We start from the raw sequence: 16,890 nt of genomic DNA on the forward strand, positions 1-16,890 counted from the left end.
AGAGCGTACTTTGCGAAAGTACTAGCACTGTGCACTTCCACACTGCTCAGACCCGCTGTGCAAAGCGACGGAAGAAATCATGGCGTTCGGAGAATTTTATCATGCCTTCCTTTTCTCTCCAACGAGTACTTGAACGGTTATGAGTGAGGTGAATGTAACGAGCAGTGTTGTTAAATGTTCTACAAGTCTATATTACAGAAAACCAAGCCGATGATGCTGAGCCATCGTACATGGAAGCCCGTTCCGATCTGTTTTACAGACAATGATGCTCCGCTTAGCGACAGCGAGGAGGACAGCATGGCCGACGCAAGCATCGGTGCAGCAAGTGACGTCGAAGACATCCAGGTGGTCCATGACCACCACCTACCACCGCGCAAAATGGGAACTGGCTGACTCATTTCTGCATAGGCTTGTGGCAGCCTATGGCGATTTGTACAGTCAAGTGCTTACGAATATCAACGTGCATAACCTGCTGCACGTTTACGACGACGTGCGCATGTTTGAGGGTTTAAAAACTATATCGGCCTTCCTTTTAGAGGCATTTTTGCACGAGCTCAAAAAGATGGTACATTCCGGGAGGCACAGCCTGGTCCAAGCGGTCCATCGTTTGCTGGAACTGCAACATATTAATGTTGCCAAGCGCCAGCAAAACCAACGAAAGGTGGACGAGCAATCGGTGCGGACGGTAGGTGTCGACACCATAGCGACCGTACGGGAGGGTTTTACGCTGCGGCAAAATTTCCGCGAGAAGTGGTGTATGTCCAACTCGGGCGAGGTGGTCTGGTACGAAACGGCCACAAAATCGGGCAACGAAATTACAGTGCAGGAGTATGGTTTCTTTAAGCAGGTGCCTGCAATAATAGAACCGTGCCCCTCGACGGAGGCGAATATTTACTCGATCAGCATGGACGACTTAAACACAAGTACCCTGAAACACTACCCCAGCAATACCTTGATGTGCAAGCTAGCTGCAGTGCAGACAGCGCGGGCCGGGGTATACACATTTGTACCGTTGACACACACATATGTAAATGAAGCCTTAAAGAAAAAATATGTCCAGCTTTGTGTTTTGTACTTTAGGGTAGGGTAAATAATGCGAAATAGTTTAGTTACACAGGTGAATGGAGAATTGTGAATGTCAAAAATATGCCTCTTCCGGTATCCCTCCCGTAGCCCAACTTTGTGTATTGTGTTTCAGACCAATCGGGCGAATAGTGAGCAAGTTTTGGTTGGTTGTTTTGTGAAAGAATCAAAATGTTATTTTCGTAGTCATAACCATAATATATTTACATTCTTTTAATACTTTAATGTATACGTCTTTAACTGTAACTAACTTAACTTAACTTTGAAATTAATTTACTAACCTAATGAAATGTTGTCACTTAACTATCTTAAACTAAAACTTAACCTTACTTAAACTAACTGGCTTATTTTATGTATCGCAATACGCGTATGAAAAGTTGCTAACGTATGATGTTGTTATGGACGAATTCGCCCATGATGCCGCTCTCCGGAACAACTCACATACGTTCGGGAAATGGGACATCGCTATTTTATCGTTCCTCGCAGACCAACGGCAACTCAACACAAATGTGGCATCCAGTACCAGCTCCTTCACCTGCTTCAGCCGCTTGTTCAATTGTCTGGACGTGATGTTGCTGTGCAGCCATGTCACACAATTCCTCATATATTGATTGTTGCTCAACTTGCGCTACATGTCGTTCAGCTCATCCTCCGACCGTACAGGCTGCAGCGTGAAGTCCTCTGGGACGGGAGGCGAACTTCCATCCTGATCGCTACATATTATTTGCTGCAGTCGGTTTACCACGGCCTCCATAACCGCCGTAGTTTTCTGGACAACAGCGACCTCTTTCTGCACAGATTCGTTTTGCGCCGTTAAAACGTTAAAGCGTCGATTTATGTCGGCTGTCTGCGTAGCTGTCTGGTTGGCGAGCGTGGCTGTCTGGTTGGCGAGCTCCGTTAGCAACTGGTACACATTGGGGACGGTAGCTGAATGAACAGGGACAAATGGAGCGACGGTCCGTGTTGCGGTGGAAGCGGCGGTGGGAGCGGTGAAAGCGGCGGTGAGAGCGATGAAATCGTCGGTGGGAGCGGTGAAATCGGCGGTGGGAGTTGCGGTGGAAACGGTGGTGGCCCGAGCGGCGGTGGAAACGGTGGTGGCCCGAGCGGCGGTTGAAGCGGTGACGGTGCGTGCCGCGATTGAAGCGGTGGTAGTCTGAGTTGCGGTGGGAGCGGCAGTCCGAGTTGCAGTGGAAGCGACGGTACGAGTGGCAGTTGAAGCGGTGGTGGTCCGAGTTGCGGTGGGAGCGGGCTGCTGCAACCGGGATAGGTACAACGGTGCTCCCAACCTGATAATAGGCAGGCAGGATCAAGACGTCGTTGTAACTGGCTCGGTTGCTGCGGGGCGTGCTCGGACAGCGGTGAGGCAGCCTGCGGTGGTAGCGAATTGAAATACCATAACTTTCACGAAACCGTCTTTTACTGGCCGCAACAGAATGGTTTGTAATTCCACTTCCTTCTGGCCGGAGACGGTGTGGATGGGAACGGCATGGGAACCGCTACTCTGAGCTGGCAAAAATGGTTCCCCCAAGTCTCTCCGCCTCTTCCGTTCCGTTGTGAGGACCGTCGGACGCTTGGTCGGTGGTCGGATAGACTGGTTTGGGACCTCGAAGGTGCCTGGGCTGGAGGTGGTGCTGGTGGAGACAAAGGCGGCTGTGGTCCTGATGACGGTAGTGGTGGTAGTGGAAGTGGTGGTGGTTGTGGTCGTCGCCGACCAATCTGCCTCACCCAAAGGCAGCACGTGTCCAGTGAAGAATATGTTTTTTATTAGAGTTCATTGTTTGCTAGGAGAAATAAAAAAATTAAATTAGATAGAATCGTACACGATAACGGTAACCGCGGTCAAATGGTCTAAACGGATCCGGCATGAAGCAAGATGACCGAGAGAAGAACACTCCAGCGATGGAAACAACACACGGTAAGTGAAATCAGGAATAAATAATATATACACAACTCTCAATATATCCGTATCTAAAATAGAACCTAGATCTAAACGTACCTAGAAATACAATATATTCGTACAAAGAATATAATTCCTAGAATGATGTCAAATTCGTCCAAATTCATCAACGGCGTGGACCCCGTTCTTAATATATCCTCCATCTACAAATCATTTATGAGTACGCACCATGTGTTGTGCCACCGATTCTCCTTCAGTGTGACATTTTAACATGAGTGTCTTTCAGTACGGCGTAGTACACGTGTAAAAAAATTTAGAGAATTTTATCTCTCAGAAAAGCTTATATTTTATCTTCCATGAAAGCTTGTGCTAATGTATTTGCGATGATGACTCGTTATTTTAACGTAATAGTACTTTCTCTCTACTATTATTAACGTAACACTACTTTTTCAGAGCTATGTTTGTATTTTCTTCCACCATGAATCCAGTACTCTATAATAAATTTATCTCAACGACTACGTTCCGCAGATAAAACACATAACTTTCTGGTTTTCGTTGGTCCGCAATAGATAGCCACGATCATCACTGGCCAATCCAGCTGGTCAACTACCTCCAAAAAAATGACAAGAACTGCATTTTAGATCGCGTATGAAGAGGCCATCGATGTTAAGACCGTACTGAAGCGTTTGTGTCAGTACGATATAATTTCTTTTAAAAGAAAGTTTTTTAAATTATTACTTAGTATTCTCCCATTAGATTTTTGGGAGCCACATACTTTCTAAACAAATGTATATATTCGTATTCATAAGCAAAGATAGATTAACATACCGCATTTCACTTGTGAAGCCATGGCGTATTGCATTATTCAAAAACTTGCCATTTTCTATAGACGAAAGGATAGCAGTATTTCGTCATGTCCGCAGCAATGGTCTTGGATCTTTTGGCACACAGATATCTGTGTTGGCTCGAAGATACTTAAGCTAACTTTTTAACTATGCGTGCGATTCTTATCGAACTAGCACCAAATACCGTAAGCCCTCTTCGCTTGTGTTTTTGGTGTAGTCAGGATCGTATCCATCGTCCTCAGATGCTATATTAGGATCTACGTTGGCCATCGATGATTCATATTCCGATTCGCTTAGATTCAGTTACTAATCCTGAGTTTGGAGCTCTTTACGATTCTAGTCAGCTTTATTATATGGAATTTGACAGTTGGAGGCTAAAACCATGTAAACATTCGATACAAAACCACACATAAATCTAGCCTGCAAATTTCCCTGCTCGAAAACATGGCAAAACAAGGTGATGTATTCATTTATCCTAAGATGCATTAAAGAGATCAGGTGATGAAATCTAGAATCAAAGTGTATGTAGTCCAGGTGGTCTCATAGCATATTTTTCTAACAAAATTTGAAGATCACTTTTCGATTTAACGGGTGTAAACTTTTGCACAAACAGACTTTCTGAAGGCTTGACGAATACACAAAATACTCTTAAAATCTTCATTCAGCATCAGAAGCGTTAAAAATCTGCCATCTAAATACATACACTTTTCTATAAGACCACCTTTATACAATACTCACTTAGATAGCTGCTCGAAAACTACTATACAATAGAAACAGCTGACAAAAAAATTTCAGCCTACTAACTTTAAGCCGAAAGTGTCCCTTTCTTGGAAAAGCATGAATTTGTGAGATCAACTCATGGTATCGTCGGTATCGTCGCCAGCTTCGGTAAAGTCGATGCTGCTACAAATCCATCAACACATGATAATTGTAGAACTGTAAACTTAAGGGTGTTACATATTAACACTTACCTTGTAGTTCAGATGGTGATATCATATTCACAATATCTTTCATCCATCATCGGACTTACGTAGTAGCGATGGGAAAAATCAATATCAGAAGGGATTCGAATCTTCGAGTCCCAATTCTGAATGGGATTCGATTAGTTGAATCTCAGTCAGAATTCCAATGTTGTGTAGCGTTGTATTCTAATTTGCAGTGCAATTTCAATCGCAATCCCAATCAGAAACGCAATTGCAATCCCAATCTCAAACGCAATCAGAATCCCAATCGCAATCTGAATCTAATGGAAATACCCATCCCAAATGAATCGTAATCCCAATTTGAATCGAATCCCTATCGATTCGCAATCCGATGCCCAATTGAATCACAATCCCAATCCCAATTAGAATCCCAATCGAATCCCAATAACAATAGAATCGCAATCCCAATCCCAATCGCAAATGAATCTTTTAGGGATTTAAATCCTACAAACGGGATCCGATCCGATCGAATCTTTATAGGAATTGAATCTTCGAATCTTCCGAATCCTGAATCACCCAACACTATTACGCAGAGCCTGCAAGGCGATATTTGCTACATACAGTAGAACCACCGACAAACCGACGTGACACTGGCGTTACAAAAGTGTCCCACACGAAAGTACTGTCATTTACCAGTGAGGCGATCACTTCTGTCAAAGTAAGCTCTGTTCACTGCTGCTTCGATGTAAACAACTTTTCTAAATACACATTGCGAAGGAAGTGTGAGGCAAGATTTTGTGAGAATTTTTGGACAAAACACCCAGGAAAATCATTTTATAAGTTTCCAAATCAATGCAAAAGATGTGAGAAGTACATAAAACAATACGCATTGGAATTTGCGAAGAAAAACAAAAAGGGAATTTAGCAGTTTCTTCTCTATGTCAGTGTAGTAAGCGAATCATTCTAGAGATGGCGCTAGTGTTTAACGTATTTTCATTTGAAATAATGAGACAACTTTTGAAGCTCATTTTGTTCGAAGTGTCACGTCGGTTTGTCGGTGGTAGAACGTCGATTATCCAAAGGCGGATTAACTGGCGGGCGGATTAACCGTGCGCATAAATGTGACAGCTGTTGAAACGTGCAGCGAACATTTGCTGCGATTGTCAAGTCGGCAACCAGTTTTTTGTGCAGCTCCGTAGTGTCTAGTGGTGTTTTCGAAATTTAGTTTTGTTAATGAACAGTGGTTAAACCGATAGTTATTGACTAAAATAATATTCTACTAACGATTTATTTTCACGGTGGAGTTTAATAGAAGGCTAACATAAATATCGACACAAATGCGTACAAGGGTGCAAAAATGCATAGAATACCCTAGAACATCGCCACGAAGCTGCAAAACACAAAGATGCAAAAGACGCCACGAAAAATGTTATGAATTTTTTCCTTTCTCTCCAAACATTTTCTCCATCTTCCCTCGCTGCCAAGCTTCTCAGTAGCTTCACCTATCGGACTTTGCATAAAGCTCTAAAACTGTATGATTCCGTTAGATTGGTGAACCTTTCTGTCTGAAACAATGTTCAAATCCTTGTTTGTATGTTGGTGTGGATACAGTTGTGGAAAGTAACATTGAAATTACTATTATACAAGTAAGATACCCAAGTAGCAACCGAAGCCTGTTTCTCCCAGTTTCAACCCCCTCATGTCCACAAACTGCGTTCGCTCACTATTCCTATCCCATTTCTACATTCCACAACGTTTGTTGCGTTCTCGCTCATCAGGGTGTTAGTCAATTCTCTCTTGGCACACGAAGAGAATTCTCCTCCACACTTCGTGTTTTTGACTTCACCCAGCTCACTCGCACTCATGCGCTTTTTCTTCCTTCGCATGCGCCTGTGACTTTAGAGAGAATTTTCTCTCCTAGCAAAACGAGTGTGTCAGCTCTCTCAGCACCGTTGACTTCTGCATCTCTCTCTGACTCATTGGCGTTTTCGTCCATTGCATTCATCTGGCACTTGCAAAATTTTTGATTCCTGTATCACTGTGAAACACGCAAATCAAGTGGAAGTGCTTTATAAACAAACGCGACAAAGGTAAGACTGTTTAGTGAAAATATAAGTCGCCAAATTGCTTAACTTTTGTTTTATTCATTGATGCAGATTACTATGGATCAATCGGTGAAAAAATCGAAGCGAACCGGGCAGTTTTTCAACCGGATAAATCAGCGCGCAGAAGGGGAAATGGTGATTGAAGAAGGTGAATCAAGTGGCCATCAATTACCTGTAGGTAAGTTCATAAATGTTTTGTTATTTTGTAGTAAATTATTTAAATAAATGTTGTAAAGTGGTTTCTGATAAATATGATATAGTTTTGTGTCAAGTGATGTGTAAAATGTGATAAGAAACGACAAGAATCATATAAACATTATATGTGTGTTTGTGCTTCTGTGTATGAATGTGTATTTTGTGTGTAGAGTTTACGTTTGACGATTATGATGTCTGGATTTGTGCAGTTAAAGAAATTATAAATCACTGTTTATATTACGCGAAACCTACACAAACCGTTATGTACAAGAAGGGCCAGTTTTGTGTCAGTGTATTACTTTATTAACTTTTCTGTCGCTTGCGGAGTGGAAGAAGAAGTGATCGGCAAACTTTGCGTGTTAAAACAAGACACAAGATAGTGTAAAAAATTGTATAGAGACATATTAAAAAAGCTCGTAATGCTTATAATTCAAGCATAAAATTTTGTAAATTGTTGGAAAAATGACGGAAAAATCGCTATTTTGGTAGCAGAGAGCCGCATACAGCTTGCGAGCTGCAAGTTTTTTATAAGATCGCTCTGATTCTATCGGATACTGAAATTGGCCATTTTGCTGATGAATTGCCATTTTATCGCAGAAAGTTAACATGTATAAGCGGCGAAGCAAGCCAAAGATCGACGACGGGTATTGTGGCAAATATTAGTTAGATACAAATGATAGCATAAAAACAAAATATAATATAAACACTATAAACGGCTGTCCTTTCTCAACCAACAAAAAATAAATATTTTGAGTACAATGCTTTCCAAAGGTAGTGAAATATGATTAAAATGATAATACATGATAATAATATTTACAAAAATCTCATGGCCTACCGAGAAAAAAAAAATATGGAAAAACGTGGCCACTAAAAAGCACATATTCAGTAGTTGGCAGGGAATCGAAGTTCAACCAGTGAATTCGGACTGTATAATCTTTTTTTTTTTATTATAATTCTTCTTGATAAAACAAATAAAAGGTAATGCAATCATTAGAACATGAATTGAGACAATCATAAAAGGTAAAAAAACACAATAGAACGCCATTCGATAATCCGCTCTTGATCTAGTGCGGATTACCGAGCGTGAACTGTATGCATCTAGTGTGTTAGATATAAAAATTAGGAATGCTTAAATCTTTCAAACATACAAGCAGCAATTGTAAACAGTTTGACAAAGAAAATAGATGGCTGTATAGACCAAAAATAAATGAAAATAGTAATATATGATAGATAATAAATAGTACTGGTCCCCAGGTATATTCGTCAACTCGATTGACTCAATAAAATTCCTGTCATAGGTTCAAACCTAGAATGGACCGATCCCCCGTATGAAGGGTTGTCCTGATGTGCGATACCCAGTTCAATGTTTCACACATTATGTAAGGTGGCAAATAAACAATGTTTAACAATTTCATTACCAGTGTACATATTTTGACCATTTTAATCGAAGTAGCCTTAGCATCTGCTAAAACCATCCACATAACCGGGCGAGTATAGTGTCCTTTACGCAGAAATGACTATTCTGTGTAGGCAAAGGACTAGACCTCTAACGGTTAATTGACCTATTTAATTAAAATAATTGAATAAATTTTAGCTATTGACCCGCTAGTCGAAGAAGTTCTAGAGGGAGAATCTTCAGCTTCGTCCGATGACGGGTCAAACGAGGAGGACAATAACGAACCGCTAATAACAGCGGGGTTTAATGTCCACGCTCATACTTTGGATGACTGTATTCGGTACTGGGCGTTAAAGTGCAATGTGCCTCATTCAACATTAAATTTATTTTTGCACATAATGCGAGAACGGACGGATATACGGCTACCGAAAGATGCACGGACATTGTTGAAGACAAGCACGGCACCAAAAAATATTATGAACGTCGCTGGGGGCCAATATTGGTACAACGGTTTAGGAAAGTGCCTTCAACAAAGATTAAGGTAAGATTGTAGAAATAAGCTAAATAATGTTAGACCCCACGACACTGCGATAAAAACGATCGTAAATTTACGGTACTAGATAAATACAATGGTATGACATTCGAAATTTTATTAGCGATTGTCTGTTTCATCACTTGTTGCTTATTTTACTATTGCAAACTATATACGAACTTTATTAGATTGTTGTCTGTATTAGATTAGATTGCCTTCTGCTTGTTTTCAGTTGTTATAATAAATCATAATTCATAAACGAAAAATTATTATACAAGAAGTTTTGCAGGAGTGAATCTTTCAAATCTGTATGATAAAGATGTTTTGTTGTTGTTACATTCCCATGTACTTTTCCATCAATATATCAGTTTTTCTTTTTTGTTTAGGAACCATCAGGTAGCACCTGATGCTGAACTGGAAATCAATATTTCAATAGATGGCATACCGTTACATAAAAGCGGCCGCACATCTTTTTGGCCTATACTGGCCAGTATCCATAGGATGCCAAGCGTCAAACCGATGACTGTGGCTATATTTTGTGGATCGAAAAAACCAGATTCGCTCGAGCAGTACCTTCGGCCATTAGTAGATGAATTGAACAATCTTATTGATAAAGGTATTGCAGTGGGCAATAATGACACAACGGTCAAAATAAAAGTACGTGCCATCATTGCTGATTCACCGGCACGATCATTCATTAAAGGTAAAACAAAAACAAAACAATATAAGGGGTCTATAAAGATGCAAATGTAATGTGTTGTCTTAAAATAAATTAAGAAATAAAGAAATAGGGACCAATGTAGAGGCTTGTGTAAAGGTGGAGGGGGGGGGGACCAATGGGACATATATAAAGGTGGAAAAATTGTTTCTGGTTTTATCTTTTTTAACGCTCCTTAGAACTTTTTCTTCTATATTGCTTTACACGGAAGGGGCTACAAAATATAAAATAATCTAATATATTCGTCACTTAAGTTAAGCTAGTAGGTCAGGATAAAGCCAGGTTGTTTATAATCGATTAACGTTAATCATTTAATTAACAATAACAGCCCGTCATGGGTTCGATCGCCAAATAGACCGTGCCGCCATTCGTAGGATTGCTTCCTGCTATGGGGGGAAATCAATTAGTCACTGAAAGCCAAAGCCCACTAGTGGTACAGGCAGGCCTTGACCGACAACGGTTGTTGAGCCAAAGAAGAAGAAGAAGAACAGGGTTTAGTAAAGCATAAATTCGTGTAATTTAAAACTAATGATTTTTATACTTTCTTTTAAGGCGTTATAGCACACAATGGAAAACATGGGTGTCTTGCACTGTTGCAAATGCACTGTTGTTGGTTATCACCATCCTATATCACGGACTATGTGCTTCCCGGATACCAAAGCTCCTCTAAGAAATGATTTGGATTTCCGTAGGCGTAACTATAAAGAACACCAGAAGGAACTAACGCCACTACTTCATATACATGGCTTGGATATGATAAAGCAAATTATTATCGCCGAAGAACTACATTTAATGCATCTTGGTGTTGAGCGAAAATTACTGCACGGGTGGAATTACGGTTTGTGGGGAGCTGAGAAGTGGTCTGATGAAGTAAAAGAAGAAATATCTTCGGAGCTGAGACGCATAGTTTTGCCATCGGAGATCCATCGCAAGCTACGCGGGTTGGACGATTTAAAGTTTTGGAAGGGCTCTGAGTATAGTTCCTTTTTGCATTATGCTGCCCCTATCATTTTGAAAGGTAGAATTAGTGATGATGCATATAGCCACTTCATGCTTTTCCATTGCGCAGTTAAATTTCTTTCTTCTAACACTTATAAAAGACAATGGGAGACTGCTGATACATTTCTTGAACAATTTGTTACCGACTATGCCCAGATTTACGGAGAGGGTTACGTGAGTAGCAATATTCACAACCTGCTACATGTTACTGCAGAGGTAAGGCAATTTGGCCCTCTCAGCACATTGTCAGTATACATTTTTGAAAATGCTCTTCAGGTAATGAAGAACATGCTAAGAAGTGGTTGGAAAAATCTGGAGCAAGTAATTAATCGGCTGTCCGAATTAGACAATTTTAATGCTTCAGAACCAATGAAAGTTTTGTATGAGATCGAAGGCCACGGAGATAACGTTACATTACAAATGAATGATTATATTTTGAAGAAAGGTAATAGAGATGGATGGTTTCTTTCAACAGAGTACGAAGTTATTCAGTTTTGTTCGGCAGCGAAGGTAGCTTCTTCTGTTGTAATAACTGGAAAGAAATTGATGGGTAATAAGGCAACTTACAATTTCCCCGTTTCTTCAAAATATTTGCATACATTTGAATGTAACGTTAAAGACTCATCAACAGCCACAATTAATATAAACCCGAGCAGAATTTTCTGTAAACTAGTTGCAATTCCACTTGGTGAAAACGGGCGGACACATTTTACCCCGCTAATTCACACCCTGCCAAAGGTATACAGCGATTCACCGATGGAGTAATAAAAGTAAGCATGTGTAAATTATAAAATATATGTAGCAAATAGTTTATGTCTGTCAAGTGCATCAAACAATTTATTCACTATTTTGTACTCTAATCATCACATTATTTCATTATAATATATCGTATATAGGAACTGTAAATTTCATCATTTGATTTCATTATCACATATTTCACTGTCGTTATATCGTATAAGGCGCTAAAAGTTCAATCATCCGTTGTTGTAACATTTGCCTTAAAGATTTTAATTGGCGCAATAGGGGCTGGTTTTTTTCCCCTGATAACGTCTGGCGCCGTTTAGCATTTTTGTTCTTCTGTTTGAACAGGTCTCGCACCTGTGTGTCGCTCAGATTTCCTAATGTTTTAAAAATGTGTAGAACATTTCCAAAATCCATTAATGCTATTTTCTTGCTTCCTTTATTGATTCCTGTCCAGCAACAATGGGCAAACAGTGTTTTGGAAAAAACAATGTCAATCGCGCTATGAAGTATATAGTGTATTCTTGTATCTCCAGATTCCCGTAAAATGTATTGTAAAATATTTTTTTTATTTTCTTCATCCGATTCAAGACGTTTATCGAACTCTTCAAGTTCAGTCCTGTCCTTCAATGGGCTGAATTCAAATTGTTGTATATGCTCTTGTGGTGCTGGACCGATGACGCCAGATTGCACCGAATGCTCTACGTATTGACGCAAATTCCGTATCTCACGTAACAGCATATTTGTGTCTGCCTTTGTCGCAACATCACGAAGCAGTATCATTGCTTCCGGAGCGTTTAATGCCGAGGAAGAGTGAGGAGTGTTTAAATCACATTCTGTTCTTTCATTATCTAATTGTGATGAATACAACGCATTGGTGGTCATTGGAGATATTGGTGGGAAGTTTGTTAAGTCATCCGCGTCAACTAACAGGCAACCTAACTCTGCATCATTCATTGCCATATTAACCATCGTTGTAGAAAGATGTTTCGTCTTTTTAACCACTGCAGAAGTTTTCCGTTTTGCTTCAAACGGTTCGGGAGAAAATGGCTCACAATCTTCCATACATGGCATACCCGACATGTCGGGTAAACCAGGTAGTGGATTTGTCGAACAGTAAAGAACAGCGGATGCTGAAGAACCTACATTCGCAACAGATGGTGTTGGCGCTGGTTTGTTTCGTGTTCGTTTGGCTTTTCTTGGTGGGGACTTTGATGCATAAGTACTTTTTTCAGCCCTGTTTTTTGCTGTACTTGGCAGCACCATAGTATCAACACATTCCACTGTGTGAACGGATGAAGGGCGCGGTGGTGGAAGCGACGCTGCTGGCTTCACGGATGGACCAGCCACTCCGGATGATAGTGGCACCAACGGCGGTAGCACCACAGTATTCACTGTGTGAACGGATGAAGGGCGCGGTGGTGGAAGCGACGCTGCTGGCTTCACGGATGGACCAGCCACTCCGGATGATAGTGGCACCAACGGCGGCAGCACCACATTATCAACATATTCCACTGTGTGAACGGATGAAGGACGCGGCAGTGGCGCAGTCAGCTTAACGGGTGGACAAGCCACTCCGGATGATACTGGCACTGACAACGGTGGCAATACCACCGGATCAATGCCATTCGCTGGCACTGATATAAATGATGTTGGTCCGTATACATTTGTCGTTATTGTGCGGGTGCTGGCTTGACTCAGCAATTTGTTTGGCTAAAACAGAAACATAACGCATTACTTGTTGTTTTGATTTGTACCGTCACATAAATTGCGTGCTTCGATTACTTACCGTGTTATAAAACTTCTTCATATTAGATCATATGCTTTACCAACAATTATCGCTGTTTTAATAATTCAGATTTTTGTATTATCATTTTCTTCCACAGCCAAACCAAATCACAACTTGTCCACGGACGCTCAGCGAAAACACCGGTATATTTTTCTCGTGAACCAGCAACAGCAAAACAAAAGGCACATCAAGCCCCCATGCAAGATTATCCATATGCTTTCTTGCTCTGTCCAACTGATGGCTTTGTGTATGGCTCTGACAGAGCTAGGTTGAAAGAGGAGGAGAGCATGTTGATTTGACGGCGTGGTGTGAAAGAGATCGAAGGCATCGTCGATACTAATAAAGAGATGGTTAACATGCTTTCCCGCTTTACCTAACAGAATATCATTTGTTAGAGCGAGAGAGCATGCTAGCTTGTTCCCCTGGAGAGAGCGATCCTAAAATCAAGAGAGTGAATTCTCATTTCAATCCGAAAAACTGGGAGAGAGTGATGACATGCGAGAGAGAATAAAACTAGAAACACGAGAGAGGACACGAAGCGCTTTCGGGTTTTTTTTCGCCTTCGCGCACATTTTGCTTTATGCGCGCGAAAAAGTGAGCCTTGATCAGCGCGATAGCTCCCATACAAAGGCCTTCGGCTTTGCTATCTGGGTAGCGAACACAATGACAACTATTGATTTAAGGTGCGAAGTTCTGTTAGCAGTGTTGTAGCAATACCTCGCTGATACGGGGGTGGATCCGAAGCCTCTAGAAGATTAACATAGGCTCTCCACCTCTTTCACCAACTCAATACGTTCCCGTCGTACAGAACGGTAACATGTCTCTCAATTATCCAAGCTACGATATACGGGGAAATCCAACCCCTTGGGCGGATGGGTTGCGTGGCTAAATTGAGAGGAAGGTAGATGATGATTGATCTTCATGACTCTACCAGGGAGCGTCTATTCTCCATGTCAGGAGCGGCTTCCCCCCAGTGTATGTCTCTTCCCGAAGGGCTGCGCTGGCTTCTTCCGTCTTGGCTCGCTGTAGGACTCTAAAAAGCCAACGAGCGTAGGCCCTACGACGAGACTGGAGGTTAGGGGAGAGGACTTGCAAGCCACTCTCGTAAAAACATTACCGCAACGAAAAGTCAACAAGAAGAAGTACCGTATCGGACCATTCGATCCAGACCCACGGAAGGAAAAAGGACTTACGATTGGAATCTCGGGACAAGGAACTGCAAAACCCTCTCATCGGATGTGAAGTTCCGAATTGCGTTCGATGAGGTCTGGGCCCGCGGTTTCGAAATAGTAGCACTTCAGGAGGTATGCTGGAAAGGCGAGACGGTGCGCCAGTACCGTAGAAACTGCACGATCTACCAGAGCGGTGGAAAGACGCGCGTGCAGGTTGAGAATTCGCAATGTGCAGGTTGAGAATTCGCAATGTGCAGGTTGAGAATTCGTGGCAGATTCTTCAAGATTCGCTTAATTATGGTTTGCAAGTAGACAACTGTTAAAACTAAACAAACTTGGTTTTTCTAATATGTTAATTGACTGGCTTTATTCTTTTTTAAATAGCAGGTCCATTCGTTTTAAAAATCGACACTACTTTTTCTTCGGCCATTTGTCCCTCCTCTGGAGTGCCACAAGGCTGCGTCTTGAGCCCTCTATTATTCGTACTTTTTTTTCAATGATGTTCATGAAATTCTCCCGTCCGAAGGTCATTTACTGTATGCTGATGATTTAAAAGTATATTCAACTATCAGAACGCACAGCGACAGCCTTCGGCTCCAGGAGTTTCTTAACTCATTCTCTTTATGGTGTTTCTTCAACCAGCTAAGTCTTTGCCCTGAGAAATGCTCTGAAATATCCTTCAGTCATAACCGCAACCCTATCCGTTACGAATATTCGCTCTCCAATTCTGTGCTGTCTCGAACCTCCCTTATACGTGATCTTAGCGTCCTTTGGGATGATAAATTATCACTAAACGAACATTTAGTTCACTAAACGAGTCGGTTGTCGCAAGTGCTTCTAGAACGCTGGGGCTTATATATAAACTCACCAGAGATTTTCGTGATCCACTTTGCCTCAAGTCACTTATTTGTTCTTTAGTTAGATCAACGTAGGAATACGCTTGAGTGGTCGTTGGTCCAGTCCGTTCTGGATGGATCTTAAGATTTGAAAAGGTCCAAAAGCGTTTCACAAGGTTCGCTTTTCGACGAATGGCTGGCCCCAACGCCGATATGCCCAGCTACGAATCTGGCTGCAATTTGCTAGGTCTAGAATCCTTAGAAGTAAGACGCTCCCAAGCGCGCGTCCAATTCATCGGACGCATGCTCAATGGTCACATCGATGCTCCCACTCTCCTTGAGCAGATTGGCTTGTACGTACCCTCTAGAAATTTAAGGGCACGTAGCGCACTAAACATGCTTTCTCGTCACACCACATTTGGTTCCAACGAGCCTCTTCTCCTGTGTGTTCGCGCTTTTAATATTAGCACAGATCATACCCACCCCCTTTTATAATCCTTTATGATCCTTTTCCCTGATACTCTTCCTTATCCTCTTCATTTTCTCATCCTCTTTTTTCCGACTATCATATCTAATCTTATTTACTCTTCTTTTCTTATGTTTCTACTTTAATCTGATATCCGTTTTCAAGTGCTCAAAAGTTAACTTTAGTATAGGGAATTAAGATAGGTTAAGTTAGGAATAAAATAGATTTAGGAATTGAGAAACTATTAAGCTGACAATTTTAATAAACTTGAATTGAATTGAATTGAAACCAGAGCATTGAGCATTGAGCAGAGCAGAGCATTCTCGCTAAACTCGATAAGCTAGGATTTCCCAGCTCGCTCGTACAGTGGCTTAAGTCTTACCTAATTAATCGCACATGCATCGTGAAAATTAATAAGCACATGTCCAAAGAAATAGTCGGTAGCTCGGGTGTGCACACAAGGAAGCAATATTGGCCCGCTTCTCTTCATATTGTTCATCAACGATGTTACCCTCGCTTTACCACCCGACAGTATCAGTCTGTTTGCCGACGATGCAAAAATTTTCTCGCCTATATACAACATATATATATATATATATATATATATATATATATATATATATATATATATATATATATATATATATATATATATATATATATATATATACCTGCAAGACTGTATATACCTGCAAGCGTAATGGACTGACTATCTGCAGCGCTGACATCGAGAAATGTGTGTCTAGTCGATGCAGGAGCCCAGTCACTGGTACCTACTTCATGGACGGCACTGCAATTAATCGACAAACTCATGCCAAAGACCTGGGCGTTCTGCTTGACTCTAGTTTGAACTTTAAACAGCAAATCGATGACATTGTAGCTAGAGGAAATCAATTACTTGGCGTGGTTATCCGGACAACTAATGAATTCCGCAACCCCATGTGCATCAAAGCTGTCTACAGCTGTATCGTTCGTTCGGTTCTGGAATATTCGTGCATAGTCTGGAGCCCAACTACCGCTTCTTGACTTGAGCTCGACTTGAGGCGATTCAACGTAAACTCACGCGATATGCCCTACGCCTACTTCCCTGGCAGGATCGCAATAATCTTCCTCCGTATGCTGCGCAGTGCCGTCTTCTAGACCTTGAACCTCCTTCGGTTAGAAGACGCAATGCACAGTGTTCTTTCATCGCT

The 16,890-nt window shown here is 41.4% G+C and overlaps 2 protein-coding genes across 2 annotated transcripts; one reads left to right on the forward strand and one right to left on the reverse strand.

Moving 5' to 3' along the window:
- Positions 1 to 7,039: 7,039 nt before the first annotated feature.
- Positions 7,040 to 12,073, forward strand: LOC133390970 (uncharacterized). The gene is made up of 3 exons (XM_061640479.1): positions 7,040 to 9,725; positions 10,023 to 10,032; positions 10,256 to 12,073. Exons 1-3 carry the CDS (start codon positions 9,478 to 9,480, stop codon positions 11,456 to 11,458), a joined length of 1,461 nt encoding a protein of 486 aa, XP_061496463.1. The 5' UTR covers positions 7,040 to 9,477; the 3' UTR covers positions 11,459 to 12,073.
- On the reverse strand, positions 11,639 to 16,225 carry LOC133391391 (uncharacterized). Its single transcript, XM_061645493.1, has 2 exons — positions 13,224 to 16,225; positions 11,639 to 13,147 (listed from the first exon to the last, which is right to left on the reverse strand). Exons 1-2 carry the CDS (start codon positions 13,242 to 13,244, stop codon positions 11,639 to 11,641), a joined length of 1,530 nt encoding a protein of 509 aa, XP_061501477.1. The 5' UTR covers positions 13,245 to 16,225.
- Between the last annotated feature and the right edge of the window lie 665 nt (positions 16,226 to 16,890).

This window comes from Anopheles gambiae, chromosome 2, assembly GCF_943734735.2.
Source record: "Anopheles gambiae chromosome 2, idAnoGambNW_F1_1, whole genome shotgun sequence".
Classification (NCBI taxonomy): Eukaryota; Metazoa; Arthropoda; class Insecta; order Diptera; family Culicidae; genus Anopheles; species Anopheles gambiae.

Bases quoted from the DNA above. Each gene is read 5' to 3' on its own strand.
- LOC133390970 (XM_061640479.1), top strand. From the start codon at position 9,478: ATGCCAAGCGTCAAACCGATGACTGTGGCTATATTTTGTGGATCGAAA.
- LOC133391391 (XM_061645493.1), bottom strand. From the start codon at position 13,244: ATGAAGAAGTTTTATAACACG. The intron at 13,148-13,223 runs GTAAGTAATCGA...TTTCTGTTTTAG, and splicing joins TGAAGAAGTTTTATAACACG to CCAAACAAATTGCTGAGTCA.